Genomic DNA, 23808 nt, shown 5'->3' with positions numbered 1-23808 from the left:
TTTTTTCTAATTTTAAAGCATCCAGAGAATGCAAGGAACGAAAGTTCTATTCCTTTACTTAATGTATATGTGTGTGCGCATGTACAACATGGACATACATCCACAAATTATGAATAAATACATTTCCCCTCCAAAATGTCACTTTGATAAATCTTTGCCTGCCTACTTTTTCTTCTCATTGTTTGATGAATTTACTCCTGTGTATTACTCGTACCCATCCAAACATGCACGCCTGCAAAAGGCTGTGCAGAGGCAATCATACACTGTGATCCACAACTAAAGTAGGATAAAGACAAACGATATTGCTGTGACATCTGTCCATCCATCTGCTGTAGTTTCCATAATGCATTAAAGCCAATCTACAGATTATACTGATGTTTAACCTTACTGAAAATCAAGAATAAAATCAAGAATACCTTGCAACAGGATAAAAAGCACATGGATAGAAATAAACCCATTAAGTGTACTGAAATTAAAATAGAACCGAGTTGTCTTTCCTGCGTTTTGTGCACTGATAACCTGACTAAAATTATTTCAGATCCTGTATTGTACACCCACACATAGGACATTAGTACTCCTACTTTAGGGGAAGTAGCATGAAAAATAAAAGATGGTGCTAAAAAGTAGCTAAAAGCTTTTGTTTACTAAAGATACCTTAATCACTTACAGTCCAGTTTAATCTCCAATATTTTAGTCTCTTTTTATTTATTGCTTTCTCTTCTTTGTGAAACTGTACTGTTTGTTGAAAAGAACATGCTCCTCTTTTATGTAAATTAGCTTGAACAACTAGAACCACGTTGCTTATAGCGCCAAATACAAAAGTGTATCAGTCACTTCATATGGGTAGTAGCTGTAACTACTTTGCGTGGTAGGATTCCAACAGAATCATCACCTTCGGAATCCCGAAAGCTATAGTCTTATTAATGCATGACCATTTGGGAGATGAATAGTCCTAAAAAGAGATCTCCTTTCAGTGTAGTTTCCTCTAGAGAGGGAAGCCCAAGAGCAGGAAATGATCCCATAATGTCTGAACTGCTGCACACAGATCTGTTGGACAAGAACCAAATACCACTGTAGAGAAACCAACACCGCCAGCATAGTATCACACTGCTCCCACTGGGAGAATACACTGGGAAAATCAAGCTCTGAGCGGAAGGTGGTTGAAAATAAAGTATGGAAAATAAAAAAGACAAAGGTTTCTATATAAAATATTACCACCTGTCAAATATATTTATGAACAGGCTATGATGAAGCCTGCTTTGAAGTTATTTGCAGATGTGAGTGCTGTTTTCTTTTTAACACGTGTTTCCTAGCTCCCAAATGGAAAGAATGCAAACCCTGTTAAATAAATTTCTGCCATCTGTAATAGCAGGCATTTGCCACAGGGTGGTACACCAGACATGTTTAACTGAAGGCTCTCGTAATGCATCAGACAGCTCAGTTATGCCCTCTGCCAGCTTCACTCCACCACTAACAGAACAATCTAGAGATCTCAGAATAACTGCCCAAGAGCCAAAGGAATCTCTATATTTAAAAAAAAAAAGAGAAATCAGAAAAAACAGAAGAAACAGAGAATCCACATGCAAATGCCAATAACATGACGGTATTCATTCTACATAAATGCACATTTATTTACGTACAACTTCAGAAATTAAGACCTGATGTATGCTTTAGAACACCTTTTTGTTTCATCTTACTAACCAGAACAATGAATCAAACTAGATGGAAAGAACTAACATTCCCAGCTAATAAACTTCAGGTTTAGATTTCAGCTTGAGAGAAACTATACTGTGTCAGTTGTGAGAGGAAAAAAAATATGACTCTGGGCACTGAAACATTTTCTATTCCAATGAGAATAAAAACAAACACCTCAGATGCTAACTAATGTATTTTATTGTTTTCCTACTTATATTGAAATATTTCATGCGGGTACTCTGTAATTTTAAGCAAATTACAGTTTTCTTCCTATAAACTAACACCAACATCTATCTTCCTGACCCCAGTCAACCTTTTCAATCAAATAAATGGGGTTTATCAATTTTACACTTACCTTTTCTAGGCAAGAGGGATACACAGTGATATAAGGTAAGTAGAATCTGTTTCCTTGAGCACTATGATCATCAAAAAAAAGTTAAGAAATATAGATTCCTACACTGATTCTTTGACTCATGGTTGAAGTTGTAGCCATGGATTTAAGGGATACTGGGGAATGCAAAAGTAAGTTTAATTACACAGTGGTATTGACATAAACAGAGAACTTCAGTGTGGAACTGGAATGTGACCATTTAGTAATGCCATAATAATTGAAATTGCTTTCATAAAGCTTTTTAGAAGTCAGCGAGGTATGATGAGACACAAAAGGAGACATTTTCTAACCGACATTCATTAGTACTGCCTCTAGGTCATAGTCAACTAAGACTTCTTCATGCATCTTAGAAATGCCCATAAGATCTTTCCTCTAGAGTTACTTCTTTCAGCCTACAGCAGGTCTCCATCTCAGGAAAAGGTAATGATATTTTACCAGTTTTAATCATTGTGAAGGATTTGATAATATAGAAATGCAGCCATTGCATGGAACCTACCTCTTTCACATGATCTGCCAAGGTATCCTGTACCAGAGCAATCACAAACATATCTGTTCCACCCATCCCTGCATACACCATTGTTTTTACAGGGGTTGCTAAGGCAAGGTTTTGCAGTTTCTCTTGAGCATGAGGGTTTTACTCCAGCTGTACTTTGAATTTCAGCCATCTGTCGGATATCTTTGCTTTGACCATCAATAAATAAATCTCTTATGCAGCCGACGTATCCATAATTGAGAAGTGCTGTCCACACCTCTGTTGGGAAGACGAGTCCTGCTTTATTTTCTGGTAAGCCTCCAAGATACAAGTCATCATCCAAATCAAGGATTTCACTTTCCCCTGGTGCAGTATATGGTGTACGTAGTGTGTTCACAGATATGGTCCCTGAGAAGAAAACACAACAAAATGCATGATTTTCAAGACATTTAAAATATTTAGGTACTGCTATTATTAATCTACATGCCACATTAGCTGCTGGCAAGTATCTACAAATGAAACACAGATATTCTATTGGTACAGTTACACAGTAGTAGATAAACTCCGTTATTTTAATTTCAATGTAATACAAATACTGTCAGGAAGTGAATGATGTAAGAACACTGATGCACAATACTGCATGGTCACAATACAAGTCAAAAATCACCTTACCCATCCCATAACGGGAATGCATTTCAGAGTTATTTTCAGAAATATCCTGCTTGTGCAACAACTACCACAAAAATCTCTTCATGACCTCATCTGTGCTTCAAAGCATTAGGCTGAGGCTGCATTGATAGGTTGCAATCTGGGAGACAAATCTTTGTCTTTGGTTTAGATCCAAAGACACAGTATTTTAAAAGACTCTCGCCCCTTTCACTGGGCTTTGGAAAATACTTTCTCTAAGTGCAGAAGGAAAATACTCTCATCAGCTGCCAGACAGGCAATCATTAAGAAGATAGCGATGTGCTCCTAGGAGGGAAATCAATGCCTCTGACACTTACCTTGAAATGTGCACATGTTACAAAGAGAGGGAGAGAGGATGTGTATAAAGCCTCAGGAAATCAGATGCATTTTTTTCCATTTAAGTTTAAAAAGTAAACAAACAAAATTAAACCTAAAATAAAGTTCTGTGCCTACAAAGTGTCTGAACAAAGAAACTGCAATTAACGCTAAAGATGCTCTTTGTTAGACTTTTTAGAAGTAACCCAATTTTCCAAATTTGAATAGGCAGAGACCAAATTTAGTACACCGAGATACAGAAGATGCTTATGGCAACCAAACTTCATTTTATTCACTAAGTAGAATCACTTGAAAGAAGAATCACAAAGACCTTCACACAAGCAACTCCTTACCATTCTATATGGGTGCAAAAGTGAGGAAAACAAATCAAAGCATTATACACAGGTCACCAGATTATTATAATGTAGCAGCCACATTATACAACACTGTAATCCACTAGACTTACTACTGAAAGTGTATTAATGGTGTCAAGACACTGAAGAATCACATTTACCACAATGTATTTATCACACATACATAAAATTACCTTAATTCACTATTTTCCCTGTAAGGATGACACAGATTCCAGAAGATAACACTGATTATCAAAAATACCGCCACTGTGATGGGGGTGGTGCACAAGAGTATGAAATTCAGAACTTTTATAGCATACATACTGAAAGATGAGCTTTAAGCAAAAAGAGGTAGGTCAAGAAAAGAGCATTCGCTTACTTGGATCCGCCCTAAAATTTACGTTTCTCTTTTAGCAACAGAGTCCTGCGGGAGCTAGACATTCTGCTTGTTGTTTTGTTGGTTCCACAGGTTAACTTCAACAGCACGGACAGAATGAATATCTGAACAGTTTAGACCCTTAGAACAAACTCCCTGGGGTAGAGGCCCTGGGAGGTCCGACTCCCAGTGAGACTTGATATGTATGGATTTTACAAGGGCTGGATACTACCTACAAACAGTCTACCTACAAAAAGTCTCCCTACTATCAAAATAAATGTAAAGAAAGATCAAAGTTTTGCATAGTGTTTGTGCATCTTTATGAGCATGTTTGAGGACATGATCAGTTCTCCTTCTCTTGTATTATCAGAAAAGTTTCTATGTCAGTTGAACAATCACACAGATGTGAACTTCCAGTCTTAACTAAGAAATACACATGTTGAACCACGCTTACTATTCTTCCAGGCCTCCACCTCTTTAAAATTGATAAGACTACTATATTTTTCTAAGTATGTGTTGCTGCTCACATTCCTGAAGCATGGCATTCATAAAGAACGCCTGCTACAGATTTGACCTTATATATCACAGAAGCATAAACATTTTGAGGTTTGACTTTATTCATCAGTTGCCTCAAACAATGATTCCTGGGAATGACCTGTTTAATCAAGATAGTTCAGAGAGCATCCTAGGTATCAAGAAAGACTGCTTACAGGCAACAGGTAATTTCTACTTTTAAGAATTAAAGATGCTGTAAATATAAATCATACCTGTGCTCACAGTATTTCTTCCTGCTATTGTTGCTTTCTCCCATCTGCTGCTGCACAGGCTTATTTAGGACCAAATGCTTTAAATCTATGTTCAGACAGCACATGCACCCACACAAGTTAACTTAGCTGCAGTGCACACTTTGCACAGTGCTGTTTTCTGCTAGACAAAGACATTTCTGTTTTCAAGCTATCCATAATGCTAGAAGACAGAGTGTTCCATTTCTATTAAAAATAAAAATGAACTGACTAGTCTTGATGGCTGTCAATGCACAGGAAAAGGCAGGAAATCCCAGCCAGGGTAGCTGCAGCATTAAGATGGTATTCCAAATGGAAGTTTTATAAGCACAGAAGGCTGAGGAAGGTGAATCATAAAGGGAATGGTATCACCACTGCTCTGGTGACTGAATTATAGTTAGGTGATAGATTGAAGCAGGCAAAAAATCTTCTGTATGTCAAAAGATTACTGTGGAGAGAGCTTAAGCGCTATTTTAAACAGATATCAACAACTTTATAAAGAAAAGAACTTTTCCACTCCCCAGGAAATGACATCACATGAAATGCTCCTTGGGAGAAGCCCTCTGAAATCTTAATGTAATTGCAGCACCTGATGACTATAGGTAGAAAAACGTAACATGCAACAACTCCTCTGTGAATCCTTTTCATGTTTTGGAAGGCCATGGAATCTGTCACCTCTCTGGACCATCTCCAATTTACTGCCGGACATATCTATGACACTTCAACTGACCTATACACTCTGTGTAGTACCCTTAGCCAAATAACTATGTTAGTTATTTAATCCTTTCTGTTGAGAGCTACACTGAGTTAAATAGTACTTGCAGAAGACTCAAAGCCTTAATAACTCACTCTGGCTCAGCTGTTACGTAGGAGCTTGAACAAAATATCACAGCACACTGTTTAGAACAAGAATTATGGCTATAATACAAATAGGCTTTACAATAGAAAACCCATGCCTGGGCACCAAGCGTTTCATACTATCAGTTATCAAGTTATCTTAGTTTCTTGCTGCACTTCTAACAGCAGCCACACAACCATCACTGCTGTTGGTATCCAAATTACCTTTTATGTATCTCTGATATGCAATGAAAACTTTAATTGCAAATTGCTTTGCAAAAGCAGTTGAAAAAAAATAATCCAAGAAAAATAAGGGGGAATAAAAGATGACTTCCAAAATACATCAAAATCATACCTTCTCTGGGAATTACAGGCAGATTAAAAAGAATTGTTCTCTCAAATCACCAGTGTGCTGCAATCCATTTGGTTGTTTCTACTTACAAATGTGAAGAGACATCACTTTCCTTAGAAGCAGGAAGAAAGGAAGCTAATGGAGCATACAAATGTCTTATGTGGCCAGTACTGGAAAAGGATAATAATTTGCTCTGTAAAGATAATGTAACATCAACCCTTCTCACACCAGAATTGTCAAGAGGGAAAAGAATGAGACGCAACTCATTTTACAAAATAACCTGAAGACAACAGACTATGATGAGGAAAAAAAGATTCAGAAGATCATTGGCCTCTCAATGGCAAGAGAAAACTCTAGCCTTAAATTATAACATCTCTGTGTCAAGAACTATCCTTTCAGTTACATCCTTGCATTTTATCTAGCGTAAGAGTGCCCATAACCAGAGGAGCAGCTACACTATTTCTTTGAAAAGAGCAATACTGAGGCAATAATGTTTGCTGGGAAACAAGTAGCTTCCTAGCAAAGATTTTTAATACTTAAAGTAGGAAATATTGTCTGTATTTCTACCAGAAAAAGAAAGAAATGGGAAAGAAGTGACAGCATTTGCTTTGTCCAGCACGAAAGAAGAAAAAAAGGAAGACAAAGGGCAAGGTGTGGGGTGATTTATTTAGTCTGGGAATTCATGATCTAGCCTCAAGACTCTAAAAGCAGGTAGTATTTCTTATCTCCAGAAACTGGATATAAATTTAGGGATCCTAAAATGATTCTACCATATTCCATGTGAGAGCAAAGTGAAATTTAAACATTCAGAAGCACCTTTCTGTACTGGTGGAGAGTTTGAGAAAGACTAAAGAAATTAAGATTTTCAGCAAGAATTACTAGCTTAAAGGATAACTGGGCAGTAACACTTGCCCTGGCAGAATTTTCCTTAAGATCCAATATAAATTTATCACCTCAAATATGGAGAATATTAACAGTTGCTGAAATAGGCACATGTGAATCTGGCAGTTCTTACAAGATTGGAAAGACAGGGGAAGGAGCAGAGAGGTGTGTGCTGGTAAAAAAAAACCTGCAACAATAATGCATGTAACAGATACTGACAAAGCACTACATACAGCGAGATCATGATGATAGTTAAGCTCTAATTACATACTCTAATTTCTGGTATTTAAGTTGAAACTCTAATTCAGTTCAAAGTTTCCATGACTCCTCAACCCTAAAGCGTTACCTACCTATGAATACATTCTGATACACTGTTTTACTCTGCCATAGACAACAGAGGATGACAATAACAGTTTCCTCTCTGACTTCCCTGTGTAATGGTTATTTCCAAAGGATGAACAGTGGTTTAGTTTGACAACACTTGGAAGGTTATCCTTGAATATGGTGAACAATTTAACGACTTTAAACAATCTTAAGTCTCAAACAGTTACTAAATCTAACTTTGCTCTGTTACAAGAAAATGTGTTACTGTGAGCAAAGACTGTTACAGCTGCTTTATGGTTGGTTTTATTTTGGATTTGGTTTGGATTTTTTTCCAATTCTTTTGCTGCACATTTGGCAGTACTGTTAAAAGCAGACAGACAACCATTTCCCTTAGGCCTGAGTCAATGAGCCTCTCCAATCATGTTCAGTATTAAAGCAATTTACTTTTACGTAAGTTTGTGCATAAGAATTTACAATATATTTCAAAACCTTGTCTCAATTCTGATCAGTTGAAACTGAAGACTGTAACAACAGCTACTACAACTATTCTGATCTCTATGCTTACCTTATGTAGCCTATTTAGTTGCTTTTTGTGCATGTGAAACATTTGTTTATTAACAGTGAAAACTCAGAGCAAGGTATTCTAAATACACTTTACATCTTCACAGAATCAACTAGGTTGGAAAAGGCCTTTAGGTCAAGTCCAACCACTCCCCCAGCACTGCCAAGGCCACCACTAACCCATGTCACTAAGGGCCTCATCTACACAGTTTGTGAACCCTTCCAGGGATGGTGATTCCACCACTGCCCTGGGCAGCCTGTTCCAATGCCTGACTGCCCTTTCAAGGAAGAATTTTTCCTAATATTCAGTCTAAACCTCCCCTAGTGCAGCTTGAAGCCGTTTCCTCTTGACCTGCCACTTGTTACCTGGGAGAATAGACCAACAATCTCTATGTTGTGTGTTAAAGCAAAATATAATACCTATGATGAGGACTGTGAACACAGCATACAGCCCACGGCCAAGACAGGACACACAAGAAGCAGCTCCGAAGCAGGAATTCAGAATGAGCACAGATACTGGAAGGGAAACTCAACTCATGACAGGACACAGTGGTTGGTGCCAGGTTGTGTATTCTGCTGTATACTTAGCAAATAAAGACAGAGAACATGCTGAGGACCATGTCCACTTTCCTCGCTGCATACATAAGCAAGAAGATGGACCAGGAAGAAATGAAATATTTCATTTAAATATGAAATCTTTCTTTACTTAACTCTGGGAAACAGGATCTCAGGAGTTCCTTCTCAAAGATATTAGGTAATATAGCACTCAAAGAAGGTCTTACAGGTGGAATGGATGGGATTCAAGGGTGAAAAACTCCTGTAATGGATCAAAAGTTCCTACAATACAAAAAACCCTACAATTCTGTAATAGGTCCAAAGTTCATTCAGCAAAACGAAGTTAAAAGACACCACCTTTTCCCTCTTCTTTGTATCTCCCAAAATCTGAAGGGTTCTGCAAAATTACTAGTGAATATGGCCTGGATAAGTACAATTTAAAAATGTGCTCTTGTTCCTTACGCATCTCCCACCACAGATCCAGATGGGCATTGGCAAAGTCAGTAGTTTAGAGTGGATGCTCCCTGTGACTGAGAGTCAAAGTGAGCTAAGAACAAAAAATAAATTGAGTACATGGCTGATTCAGCTAATACAAAAGTCAAGAAAATTAGCAAAGCTCCTTGAGAAATGTCACAGCTTCCTACTATCTGAGGGAACCACTCTGCATTGGGTTTGAAGGGTGGGTGCAAGAAATTGCCAGACAACAAATTTCACTTTAAAACAAACAAGAAAAAAAAACAACCCAATCACTACTAAAATTGAGCTATTTATTAACAGGAGAATCTTTTCATTTATACTTGATAAGTAGGTATTTTGTCAACAGCAACAAGAAAGGCTCAGAAAAGTCATTATTTTTTCTAATGCAAGGTATATTCATTCTCTTACAGAAAAATTCTAAAGATGAGCAAGTGAGAAGTGATCACATTCACGTGATTTTCAGAATGTTTCGTTTTGGCTAGAGAAAATAAATGATAAAGCTTCCTGGAATAATAAAGTGGAATTTATTATTCATGGCAAAAGGCGTAATAGACCAATATGCAAAAGTAATGAAGAAATAATCTAAACATTACACATCAGTACTTCCTGTTCTGATCCGAAGAAAACAGGAACATACAGTTCATTGTTTATTTCAATGGTGAGGCAGTCATTCCGCTGGGTTAAATCTGGCGGTTTAAGAGACTACTCAGCCAACATTCTCATTAAGAAAAATGACACCATTGCCACTGATAGTGGTACTTCCACTGTGAGTTATTATTGTATGTATTAAAAAATCACAGAAAAGCTTTGATGTCTGATTCAGTTTTCACCTAAAAAAAAAGGAGTTTGCCAATCTATATGCCTCTACATACTTAGCAACTATTCCCTAAAACAGTTCAATGGGTTTGGGCAAACAGGTACTATGCCCGGTTTTTAAGAGTGAGAGGGTAAATAAAGTTCACCCATCTTGATCACAGGTGATCCACCACAGCTGGATTAATTTTTCTTTTATATACAGAACCAGACTGGTTTGGGTTGGAAGGGACCTTCAAGCTCATTTAGTTCCAAACACTTACCATGGGCAGGGACACCTTCTACTGGATCAGGTTGCTCCAAGCTCCATCCAACTTGTGCTTCAACACTTGAACACTCATATACATATGACTACTCATAATTCTATTTTAAAATAATATGCAGTCCTGATCATCAGGTACGTATTGCTTTCTACAATTAGCCTACATTCTTGCTAATATCTACCAACAGTTTTGAAGAGAAAGGGGAATGCTTTCTCTTCAAAACTGTTGGGCTTTCAACTGAAAGAGGAGGGATTTAGATTAGAAATTAGGAAGAAATTCTTTCCTGTGAAGGTGGTTAGGCCCTGGCACAGGGTGCCCAGAGAAGCTGTGGCTGCCCCTTCCCTGCAAGTGTTTAAGGCCAGGTTGGACAGGGCTTGGAGAAACCTCGTCTAGTGGAAGGCATCACTGCCCATGGCAGGGGTTTGAAATTTGGTGATCTTTAAGGTCCCTTCCAACCCAAACCATTCTGTGGTTCAAATAGAGTATGCTCTTGTCCTGGGTTCAGCAGCAGCAGTCATTTTTTTCTCCTTGTTAGTAGCTGGTGCAGTGCTGTGGTTTTGACTTTCGGCCTGGGAACAGCACTGATAATTCCGATGTTTTCAGTTACTGCTCAAATGTTTAGTCTGACCAAGGAATTTCTGAGTCTCATGCTCTGCCAGGGAGGAGGAGAAGCTGGGAGGAAGCAGAGACAGAGCACCTGACCCAAACTGACCACAGAGGTATTCCATACCACAGCACATCATGCCCAGGATGTGAAACTGAGAGTTACCCGGAAGGACTAGGGCACTGCTTGGTTGGGCTGGGTATTGGTGGGTGGTATTGTATTCTCTCCCCTTGTTATTTCCCTTATCATTATTATTATTGGTGGTAGCAGTAGTGATTTGTGTTACACCTTAGTTATTGGACTGTTCTTATCTCAACCCGTGGGAGTTACATTCTTTCCATTCTCCTCCCTGTCCCTCCGGGAGCGGGGTAGGAAGTGGGGGAGTGAGCGAGCGGGCTGCGTGGGTCTGAGTTACTGACTGCACTTAAACCACGACAGCCCTAAACTTTCTTAATGACATTTGTGAACTACAGTTTCCGTGAAGCAATGAATGTGCAGAAGATATCTTCAAACGTAAATACTTGCTATGTATTCAGTTCTTTATAGTTGTGTTGACTTCTGATGTAAGAATAAACTTTGCTTTCAGTGGAATCCCACAGGCATGATTATTACAGGATTTACTACCTCATATGAATCACTGAAACAGCACTTAAGAAGGAAGACTGAAATTAACATCATAGTATAAATACAATCATTGGATATTCAGTGACAGTTGAGGATTTTGAGAAGTTGTGAGTTATGTTGTCTGGGGGCTTGGGGAGTTTTATTTGTTTGGGGTTTATTTTTTGTGTGTGAATTTTTTAGTTGGGGGGGGAGATTTGATTTGTTGGGTTTAACATCAAGAAATGTAAATAGGCATCTGACATATGATCAGAAACTCGAATTCTTTACAGTTAGAATTTGAAGCTGCACAGTCCAGGAATCAAATTACTAATTTTCATACTTAGAATCAATTCTCATCAATTGAATTTGGTCTTTCATAATGGATTTGACTGAAATCTGCACCTAAGATTCACTTGAACTGAAATCTGATTTGTAGGTAGTAAGAAAGTCAGTCATAGTCCAACAACTTTTTAGAAGTGAAACTCTAGAATTATAAAATCAAGTCATGGAAAAGGAATCACCAGGTAGAAGAAAGTGAGGAAAACCCCACAAAATCCAAAAAGGAGAGTTTACATTTGTCAACACACCAGACTGGATACTGATACTAATCAGAAAATTCTTTGGACAGGCTGAGCTACAGACTCAGCACATTCCTCCCCCAACTTCCAAATTCTGGCATGAAAGGAAATATAACGTTTAACAGATTTGTGCTTCAGTCAAGAGAGCAGACTTTGGCCGCTTCAGGAACCTGCTTAGAAAGGTTCCATAGAAAACAGCCCTAGAGGGCAAGGGGGCCCAAGACTGTTGATTGATATTCAAGGATCACCTCCTGCAAGCTCAGGAGTGTTGCATCCCTACTAGAAGTGCAGCAGGAGGCCCAGGAGACCTCCTTGGATAGGTAAGAAGCTGCTGAGGAAACTCTGAAGGAAAAAAGAGGCTTATAAAAGGTGGAGGCAAGGACAGGTGGCCTGGGAAGAATACAGGGATGCTGTCCGGGAAACTAGGGACCAGGTTAGGAAAGCTAAGGCCCTGTTAGAATTAAACTTAGCTAGGGATGTGAAAGATAACTGGAAGGGATTTTATAGGTACATTGCAAATAAAAGACAAGACTAGGGACAACATGGGCCCCCTCAGGAAGCTCTCAGGAGAGCTGGCGACCCTGGGTTTGAATAGTTCTGAATGACTTCTTTGCCTCGGTCTTCACTGGCAAAGGCTCTGACCAAACAACCCAAGTCTTGGAAGGCAGATGCAGGGACTGTGAGAATGAAGACCTCAGGCCCACTGTAGGAGAGGATCTGGTTTGAGACCACCTTAAGAACCTAAACGTGCACAAGTCCATGGGAGCTGATGAAATCCATCCATGGGTCCTGAAGGAGCTGGCAAACGAAGTTGCTAAGCCACTGGCCATCATATTTGAAAAATTGTGGCAGTCAGGTGAAGTTCACAATGACTGGAAAAAGGGAAATATAACCCCCATTTTCCGGAAGGGGAAAATGGATGACCCGGGGAATTACAGACCAGTCAGTCTCACCTGTGTGCCTGGCAAAATCTTGGAGCAGATTCTCCTGGAAGGCATGCTAAGGCACATGAAAATCAACAAGGTGCTTGGTGACAGCCAGCATGGCTTCACTAAGGGGAAATCTGCCTGACCAATTTGGTGGCCTTCTATGATGGGGCTACAGAACTGATGGACAGGGGTAGAGCAGCTGATGTCATCTACCTGGACTTGTGAAAAGTGTTCGACACTGTCCCACACAACATCCTTGTCTCTAAATTGGAGAGACATCAATTTGATGGATGGACCACTCAGTGGATAAAGAACTGGCTGGATGGCTGCATGCAAAGAGTTGTGGTCAATGGCTCAATGTCCAGCTGGAGATCAGTAACGAGTGGCATCCCTCAGGGATCAGTGTTGGGACCGGTCTTGTTCAACATCTTTGTCGCTGACATGGACAGTGGGATTGAGTGCGCCCTCAGCAAGTTTGCCGATGACACCAAGCTGTGTGGTTCAGTTGATACCCTGGAGGGAAGGAATGCCATCCAGAGGGACCTCGACACGCTTGTGAGGTGGGCTGATGCCAACCTCATGAAGTTTAACCAAGCCAAGTGCAAGGTCCTACTCCTGGGTTGGAGCAATCCCAGGCACAGCTACAGGTTGGGCAGAGAAGAGATTCAGAGCAGCCCTGCAGAGAAGGACTTGGGGTGCTGGTTGATGAGAAAAGTGAACATGAGCCGGCTTCATTGCACGCTCGCAGCCCAGAAAGCCAACCATATCCTGGGCTGCATCAAAAGGAGCGTGATCAGCAGGCTGAAGGAGGCGATCCTGCCCCTTTACTCTGCTCTTGTGAGACCTCACTTGGAGTATTGTGTGCAGTTCTGGTGTCCTCAACATAAAAAGGACACGGAACTGTTGGAACAAGTCCAGAGAAGGGCCATGAGGATGATCAGGGGACTGGAGCACCTCCCGTATGAAGACGGGCTGAGAAAGTTGGGGCTGTTCAGCCTGGAGAAGAGAAGGCTGCTTGGAGACCTCATAGCAGCCTTCCAGTATCTGAAGGGGGCCTATAGGGATGCTGGGGAGGGACTATCCATTGGGGACTGTAGTGACAGGACAAGGGGTAATGGGTTAAAACTTAAACAGGGGAATTTTAGATTGGATATAAGGAGGAAGTTCTTTACTGTGAGGGTGGTGAGGCACTGCAGTGGCTTTCCCAAGGAAGCTGTGAATGCTCCATCCCTGGCAGTGTTCAAGACCAGGTTGGACGAGGCCTTGTGTGACATGGTTTAGTGTGAGGTGTCCCTGCCCATGGCAGGGGGGGCTGGAACTAGATGATCCTAAAGTCCTTTCCAACCCTAACTATTCTATGATTCTATGATTCTAAAGTATATTATTTGGTGGAGTAACAATATATATTCAAGGCCAGAGGCAGCTGAAAACACATGGCCTGGTTCACTAGTTAAATGCATTGTATGCTATAAGATTTCAGAGGCATTAGGAGCAGTTTATGATTTCTTTATTTTTACTCTTCTACCCTGCTACAGAATCTGACCTCATACTGGCAAAATACAGGAAGTCACTAATTTCCATTTCTGCTGATATGCCATTCTGTTGTTAGCCATTCATTAGCATATCATTTAATTATGCTGAAATCTGCAGACATTATTGGGAATTCTGTGTTGTTTCTGAGGGCAAGCTATTCCCTATGTTGGAGATTACGTTCAGTAACAATTTTTTGGTTTTATTCTTGAAACTTGCCAGTTCAGCTATTTGGTGGAAGCAAGCACAGAGGGAGATTACTGTTTGTTTTTGAAGTACACAGTACACTTACTTGCAAGATTAAGTACCTGATTACCCAATAAATTTTAATATAAGATATTTTACTCTGCAAGTCATTGTATTCTGGTACCTGACAGTAATGACTTCTTATATTTCCCTTATTTTTCTGATGATTCACAACTGTAATTATGGCAGCATAATATATACCCGGTGTTTTTCCAGATAAAGCATGAAGAAACATCTTGAATATTAAAACAGCTTACCTGACCGTCCATCCCGTTGAAAATCCACATGGTACCATTCACCATCATTCACCTTCTTCTGCAAGGCTTTTATTTTTATAGTACCTGATCCCATGTCTAACAGCAGGTAGAGGTGGCCATCAAGCATTTCAATGGCAAAAAAGTCAACTTTCACCATCTGTGGGTGTTTGGCATCTTTTTGGTGCCTGGGTTTTCCATGACTGAATAGAATCAGGCCATTTGGCTCAGTTGTACGGAAGTCAAATGATATTGAGCCTGTTTTCTTGGCATTCCACTTTGGCAAAGAGATGAAAGACTCTGGTGTTTCAAATGTGATTGGATCTAAGGTTGCAACATTCTCACATTTAAATGCTACAACCCCATGAATCTTCATTTTAGGATCTCCTTGCTTGGCAAGTCGAGATAACTCCAACCTGACATCATTATTTTTATATACAACCTGCAAGCAAAGCAGAGAAGTTACAAAGAGGAACTTGACCATTTTAACCAAACAGATATAACCCTGAATCAATATATTATTTAAAGGATAATCATGATGGTATATGAATATGATAATTAACATACACACAAAATTAAATAACTATTCCATTGACTAATGATTTAATAATGGTTTTCATTAAACCAAACAAAGTTGCTCTAAAAATATCCCTGGAGTTAATTCAAACAATCTGAAAGAATCTGCACATTATTTATACTCTCACTCACAAATTAGCTTGCATGGCCTTGAATGCTTAAAAGCCCTCTTCACACAGCCATTCTGCTATGTTAGAGAAGTATTAGATGATTTCTCCCTCTAAACCCTTCATCACTGTCTTAACTCTTCTGTCCCTTGACAGAAAATGCCCAAAGGTCAGACACCTTATGATTTAACATCTACTCAGTTTGTCCTTGGTGCTGAGGAGTAGCAGCATCCATGGCATTCATGAAGCTATAAAATAAGGAAACTAGGATCATACTGATGAAACCAGACAAAAACAGGACCATCTTTGAGCAGTTCAATTGGACAAAAAATAGACCCCCTTACATATTTTCCCTGACTGAAGAGTTTTCTGATAAAATTACAGATAATATTAGCTTTAAATCCAACTGACTTCTACAGCAAATATTGCCACTTCAAATCACATATTTACTCTGCCCAGAGAATACCATCATGATACAACCATCTCCCCAGGGTTCTAGCCTTTACTGGGATATTCTGAGATTCTTGCTGTTTATGCTGTCCAGGATACAAGGACTACTTAAATGAAGCTCCTCAGTAGCTGAGGTGTGCACAAGTATTTTGTCAAAATTTTTCATTATTCAATAAATTATATACTTAAGCTAAAATATCACTGAAGAGTTGAATATGACTGCATGGAGACAAGCTAAAAACTTCCCTGTTTCTAAGGTTAAGCCTACATTAGAAAGCAATTTGGAGCAAAAGCAACAGCTAAGCAAATCAAAGCACTTTGTGCTGAGGCTTCTTCATCTACAGATGCAGATATAGATCATGTCTGGCCCTTGATCCAGTGTTTCAACTATACAATGTAGCCTGAAGCTGTTCAGGGGAACAACCTCTGGTTTTAACCTTATAACCCTATTACAGGTTAGAAAGTGCTTAATGAATACTTTGGGTACAGCTTCTGGATTCAGTTCATCTGAAGCCTAGTTTGAATGCAAATGAAACCCACTGCAACATGCACTAAGTGAAAGAGACTGGAGATACACGGCAGATCTGTGCCACTGTTAGAAATCAAAATACCAGCAGACACAATCTAAGATGGCATACCCCAAAAGTGATGGTTCCTATTGAAAAACCATGTTTCAAGAAAACAGAACACTAATGAGATTATTGATAGATCCAACAGTTTTTTACTGTAGGAATTGTGTTCTTTCAAATTATGTCATTATCCACCCAGCAAATTGCTTCATAAGCCATGGCAGAATTATTCTACTGTATTATAAAAGTCCATTTCTCCATCATAATTCAGAGTTCAGTACAACTACTGCTGTTCTCAGTGGAGCTGGGTCTCCAAAGAGAACAAAAAACCTGGCTTTGGATTCTTGACAGCAGAAGTGATATGCTGTCACAGAGAGGCAGGTAACGTGCTGCCTTCTTTGAGTGAAGACATCAGAAATGACTAGAATTGGACTAGCTGTAATCTTAAAGAATAAGGTACTGGATTTGTATGTACCAAATAGCTCTGGGACACTTCAGAGATTGCAGATGACACAAAGGAATTCAGAAGAGCATTGCAGAATAAGCACATGCAAGTGATCTCGCGTAGGGGTGACTTTCTGTCTTTAAAGAAAGTCAAAGGGCAGAAGAACGCAGCAAGAAGCCAGTAGCCAGGCAGTAATATTACTTAAGGCGTAGCTGGTACCATGAAACATTGGCCACCTTCTACAGCAAGAGGGATTTTGAAGAGCTTCCATCTCATTTGAAGGAGTTACAGGGGGCAACCTTTCTACAATAGACTGAAAAATGTTAAACGGAGACTAGAGGATATGATTCAAAAAGAAAGGAACAAATGAGCTCTCATTAGAATTAAATCATGCTGTTGACAATGAAATTAATTAAGGCAATGAAGAACATGAGGAGAAAATACCCTTCAGTTGCTTACTGAACAAAGGTAAGTACCAGGAGTAAATGTACAAAAAGAACCTCTTGTTTATGGAAAAATTCAAATTGTCTGATATTAATGAAGCTGGTTGACCAAATAATAAAATTAGTAGTTAATAGCTATGTTAGAAAACCTGAGCAGACAAACGGAGCTTGCCTTCATCTCTAGCACAGCTCAGTAGACCTTCAAGTCATTTATCAACTCAGAAACAATATAGTTCAAGGACCTGATGGACAGGGATACGGACAACAGTTTTCTTAACTCATCAACAGCTCTTTGAGTAGCTTAATATACAATATATGACAGAAAAACTCTTCTTTAATATTAACTCACTACATTCTGACTCCAATAGAGATGTGGATCCACAATTAGTTACGTGAATATAACTGAGTCATATTCAACCTTATCCTTCACAACCTACCAGTCAGTATCCTTATATTACCATGTACTTGCCTAGCATCTACTGGGCTGCCCCTGGTAGTGATTTATGTACTCTCGCACTCCCTCTCATACCTGGACAATAAGATTTTCCTGCACATGCAATTGCCAGCCCTAAAGGAATTATACTGTGCTATTAAGAGCACCTTGAATTTATTTTCTATTTACTGTATTCTTGCCTCTTAATATTAAGTTAGGTTCGAGAATAAATTTGTTTTCGAGGAGAGAAAGGGAAGACCTACATACCTTTTTCCAATCAAGACAGGAGCTCCCTTTGCTACCATCTAGCCCAACCACCTGCTGAGCAACTTATATCACAGTGCTGAGTCTTAACAAGTTAAGTCCAGCTAAGAAACGGCAAATATTAACTGAAGCTCAGCACTCTTTAACATGGCCTGTGGGCAGACTTGAGCACAAGCAAAATTAATTTATGTTTCCCAAAGATATATCATGTATATAATTTATTGCCCAAGTATGCAATGAATTCTAGGAATGTATTAAGAATTCACTACAGATCTACAGTAATCCTGGCAGGTGTCTTCAACAACAAAAAAAAGCAGCTGATCAGCCAATGAACCTATATTAATAAAGCAGCAGTGTATGGATGTATGAATGATGCTGAGAAGAGGTGAAGCAGAACACAAGGAATTTACTGTTATGTTCATTATTAAGTTCAAATATAAAATTAAAAAGTTGACATGAAAACATTAATATCAACAGAACCATAGCATTTCTTTCTACTGACCCTATCCCATTAAATTTAAAGCCATGAAAGATGTGAAAGAATCCAGATTTAACACCATTTTCAAAGTGCAGTCCCTTCCACATTAAAGATTTCTTCACTACGAGTGAAGAAATGGCATTACTCAAATATTTTAGAACACCAACTAACTCTGCTAGCAATACCCTTTCAAGCACTGTGATTAAAAGCCTTCAAAACACTATGAAGCATTTCTTTCAAATTACATTATTAAAACTGAACACAATCCTTAAGGACCTAATCACACCACCTAGTTCTCAGCATCTAGGTTTCCTTTAGAACCAAAGAGAAACTACGAGTTCAGAGTACCTACATTATGACCTTGCTCTGAAGAATTCATCTATTTACTTAACTGGGACACAAGGAAAAAATAGCTTGATAAAGGCGATTTCAATCATTCCCATCTCCAAACATGTTAAATGAAAAAAGAATGACACATATCTTTACCATAAAAGAGTATTTTCACGTTTTCATGAAAGCTGAATCACCTAGTGCAAACAATAGCAGATAATTCATTAAAATGGAGACTAGTATCATCCAAAATGGCTCAGGATATGTGCTGCTGACCTACAATTTTATGCTGCGCGGTGAAGTCAGAGGGAGATAACACACTGATGTCAGCATCATAGCAATGGGACTTAGAGTAAGTGAAGCCTAAGGCAAATTTTATACGCTTGCTTTAACAGCCACTAGAATTTCCATGCTCATTGAGAACTACCTGGTACATACAGCACCACATTCCCTCGAAATCCAAATGCAAAAGTGACCATGGAGAGTTACCATGTTGGGTGGTGGGTTTTTTTGGCATTTGCTGGATGGTTTTGAACTAATCCATGAATGTCAGCTTCTCATTTTGCTCATGTGCCTCAACTCATTTCCAAGCTCCAGCAAAGAATATATCAAGAAACACAATAAACTACAGACTACTGACAAAACTTAGGGAGCCCCAGTTCAAATATCTGCAATGTGGTTTACTTCTGAGCACAATGTAAATGAAAACACACAATATGAACGACAACAGCTACTCAATCCTCTAGGATTACTCAGCTTTACAAACCAGCTTTGTTTTGTGAACATAGAGATAAAGCAGGTATAATGAAAGCTCCAAGGAAATTGTATTCATTCTCAAATGCAATGGTTTTAATTTTCCTGAGGTAGATATATGTGCGTATGGCAGAGTGGTGCATTTAGAATGGGGGTCATTTTGAGCACCAAAACAAAACCCAAGTGGCTATAGAATCCTACTGAGTGGGAGGTAGGCTCAGGACAACAGGACAGGGTTCCACAATGTTAGATACATAAACACCTGAAGAAAAATGACAACGTGTGCAATTTTTTACATGATGACTATGGTCTGGGAAACTGTCCTGCAAGTTTCAGCTCAAAAAGAAGTTGCTTAATAGAGCTGCGGTGGGAGAGGGGAGAAGAATATCTAACCAACTGCACTGCTACAAACCCTACAGAATATATGTATCTGGGAATTTTATGTTCTCCGGCCTCCTCTTGCTGTCCACTCTGAGCATCCGAAACTGTTGAGTGGAAACAGAGCACACGACTCTCCATGCAAATTGGACTTGGCTCTTCCAGGGAGAAGGAATTGTTACAAGGGCCTGTAGTGACAGGACAAGGGGGAATGGCTTTAAACAGACAAAGGTGAGATTCAGATGAGATATGAGCAAGAAATTCTTTCCTGTGAGGGTTCTGAGGCCGTGGCACAGGTTGCCCAGAGAAGCTGTGGCTGCCCCATCCCTGGCAGTGTTCAAGGACAGGTTGGACAGGGTTTGGAGCAACCTGGTCCAGGGGAAGGTGTCCCTGCTCATGGCAGTGGGTTGGAATTGGATGAGCTTGAAGGTCCCTTCCAAACCAAACCAGTCTGTGACTATATGGTTGCAGATAACAGACAGGAAAGGCTATTGATTGCCCAAGTCCAAAACAGCACCAAACACCTCTTACGTTACCCAATCGGGGGGGGGGGGGGGAAGATATTTAATAACGGGAAAGATATTGACTATATTAGGCCTGACCTCTCTCAGGACAGCGGCTTCTGAAAAACATGAAAGAGACTTGCTCAAGACTAATATATCACTCATGTAGCATAGCACAATGTTCTACTGTTTATAGCATTAGATATCACAAGTGTATTTCAGAATCTGACATACTCCCTACAGACAACTGTGTTCTACAAGGTAGGAATAAAAGAACCACTAAAACACTTTTTGCTATTAGAAGCCAGGACTAGGAAGCCAGGAACCTGGGTTTCACCTGCATCTGAAGGCCTCACAGAGAGCATCTCCTTGCGTCTCTGTAAAATGGACACACCATTTCCTCACAGGGTAGGAATTTGCATGAAGGTGGAAGTTTGCATTACCAACATCAGATCTAGTGGAGCTTCATTCAAAGTCTAAAAGGTCTTTTCCAACCTGTCTGATTCTATGACTGTATGATATTTACACACACTTTTCCCATAGAGAGTCACGATCCCCTCCCCACCCCCCCATCCCCTTCCATACTCTTTTTGAGGAACATGGCTGGCAGTATAACAGAAAGAGCATGAGAGTATGTCACTGCAGAATACAGGGCACACTGGCCATTTAAACAGAGAAATAAAAGGTACCCAAACTGGTCAAAAGCTACACTCACTTAAAAGCGGGGCTTGAACAATCCATGTCTCAAGGTAAATGTGCCATGATGATACAGTCACTAGTGCTTTCATGCCACACTGAATGGCTAAGTAGGGACAATAAATTTGTGCTGTTTATTGTTTCTGTAACTAAGCAACATGAACTGGACTCATCTTCCTCAATATTAGAGGATATGTTGCACATCAGGCATTTTGAAAACTTCCGTTCACAGAAAAGAGACAAACTTAAGGCACACAAATAAATGTTCTATTTGAATTGCTTATTATCATATCCCTACAAATGCCAGGCAGACAAATGGATGCCAAAAAAAAAGATGAAAAGTTAGCATAGTTATATGGAATCCCACTATGAATTCAATAATAGTCTGCAATGAACCTTCAGATGTACTATGTCAGAACCATCACTGTCCTAACCCCAAGGAAAAGAGCAGAAAGATAAAAAAAAGGAAAAGAACAAGCCAAAACACAGAACAACAAAGAGCTCAGAATTTGGTACAGGAGTGCTACCATAATCACTCTAAGGCAATAATACAGTCAAAAATGAATCCAGTACTAACAGAATCAAAGTAAAAAATAATAGGTATACTGTGAATGTTACAGGGCACTCTTTTGAGAAACCTTTACTTGTTTTTCTTTAGATTCACTGTGCAGTACTGGGAAAGTCACCTCAGTTCCATGCATCAGTCACCTATTTGCAGAATTAATACCATTGTGATAGCCGAGCTTCAAGCAAACTGGTCTCTTCTGCTGAATTCTGAATGCTGATCTTAGAACTGTTTGTTTCCTTTCTCTCCCGCTTTGCCTGCCTGAATAGAGACATCTAAAGAGGATGCCAGGGAACGCTTTTTTATGTTCTAAATCACTAGCATATCATTCGACATGTTATATTAGCAGAAGTTAGCGGGGAGAAAAAAAAAACAACCTTGATAATGGGATTGTTATGTTTTTCACCCTGCTGTGGCCACAAGTCTTTTGAAGATCTTTTTTCCCCTCTTCAATTGACTATTTTGTTATTCCTTGTATGCCCTGTTGTCAGCTGCCAGACTGCTAAATGTTTCTCACTGTGGTTGCTATGCTTTCCATTTTTAAGAAACTGGTTCAAGGAGTGTTGGTTGGGGCTTTTTTTTTTTATAACTTCCCATGGCAAAGACTCATAGAAATTTCTTGGCAACACCTATACTGCAGAATTTAGGAACAAGTTGGTTCCACAGAAGCTCAATCAGCTCCCAAGTAGGAACAAAGCCTTTCTGAAGACTTAAGGCATGAAACAAAACCAAGAGAAACAAGAATCACTAAAAGGAGAACAACATGTATTATCTGAGGCAAAAGCAGCTTTGTGTTAGTACATTATAAGAAGTCTACGGAAGAAAATAGATGATATGCTGCCTCCAATGACTGTCTGGGGGGAAAAAAGGCCTACAAGAGACTCAACTGTTGTGCTGGATCTCAGCCTTTTCCTCCCCTTTCTTTCATGGTGCAGCAGAGTTACTAAAGACTGCAGAAGTCTCCTTCCCCATTAACCATTCCTGCCTAAACTCAAGCAGAAGAACTCTTTAGGGACCACAAGAAAGAGGTGATGTAAGTCAGAACACAGCAATTACAATCGGAGGGTTCAAGCCTTATTTCTTCAGCATAACATTCATAATACGCTAAACATTTCCAATCCATTTAAAGCTTTAACTTCAAGGCCAGAAAATAGTGAAGAAACTTACGGGAAAAGACAAAAATCATGTAAATGTAAAAAAAAAATCAATGTTCTAAGGAACCTCTCAACTCATGTGCACCTGAAAGCTCCGAGTTATCTTTATTAGGGTTGGAGTTATATAGGGGAAAAAAGGAAGCAGCCACAAAAGAGAAAAAAGAACGGGCAGCAAATTAAAGAGAAAAGCTAAAATGGACCCAACACAGAATCTAAGTTTGGAAGGTCAGTGATCTGAAGACAAACAAACCAAAACTTGCTTAAAAAAAAAATAATCAATTACCAATATACATACCCCTGAGTGCCTGCAAATATTTGAACAAGTTTTTTTCCATATTAAACACATTTGAAAACATCCACAAAAACAACATTGGGCTCCAATTAAATGCAGAACATCAATTCTGCATATCCTTTGGTAAATGAGGGAGGTTTATTCCACCCCTCACTAGCTTTCCTTCCTTCCTTCAGCCTCTCACATCAGTTCATTAGTAAGCTGCCAACTTAAGGCTCTTAACCTTACTACTCCTACAGAATAATAAATACCCAACTGGCTTTTTCTTCCTATTTTCTCTCACCTGCGTAGGTTGTTCTTGCATCTAGCTGAATAGCCAGCCTTTGGCTGTGGGTGTTCCTGGCTGCTTTCTGTTTTGGACTCATCTGCTCCGTTTCCTGGTTTGAAAGAACCTTCTGTTCCACTGAGGGGAAAATAGACCTCTAATCCTAGGCTGAAATGCAATGCCTGTTGTGCGAACTATGGCCAGCCTTCATGTAGAAAGCATCCTTCC

The 23808-nt window shown here is 39.5% G+C and overlaps 1 protein-coding gene across 24 annotated transcripts in view; it reads right to left on the bottom strand.

Annotated features, from left to right (window-relative positions):
* The window catches only part of NRXN1 (neurexin 1), a 677900-nt gene that overhangs the window by 408681 nt on the left and 245411 nt on the right, over positions 1-23808 (bottom strand). For all 24 annotated transcript variants that reach the window (XM_057432404.1, XM_057432405.1, XM_057432403.1 and 21 more), the window contains 2 exons: positions 14883-15321; positions 2583-2966 (listed from right to left, as the gene is read on the bottom strand). In XM_057432404.1, coding sequence (XP_057288387.1) covers positions 2583-2966; positions 14883-15321 — 823 coding nt within the window. The remainder of the gene's footprint in view (positions 1-2582; positions 2967-14882; positions 15322-23808) is intronic.

This window comes from Pezoporus wallicus, unplaced genomic scaffold (assembly GCF_028554395.1).
Source record: "Pezoporus wallicus isolate ANWC-B61680 ecotype Strahan unplaced genomic scaffold, APGP_CSIRO_Pwel_v1 contig_3267, whole genome shotgun sequence".
NCBI lineage: Eukaryota > Metazoa > Chordata > Aves > Psittaciformes > Psittacidae > Pezoporus > Pezoporus wallicus.
The sequence above is the reverse complement of the archived record's forward strand: the minus strand, read 5'-3'. Positions and strand labels throughout refer to the sequence as shown.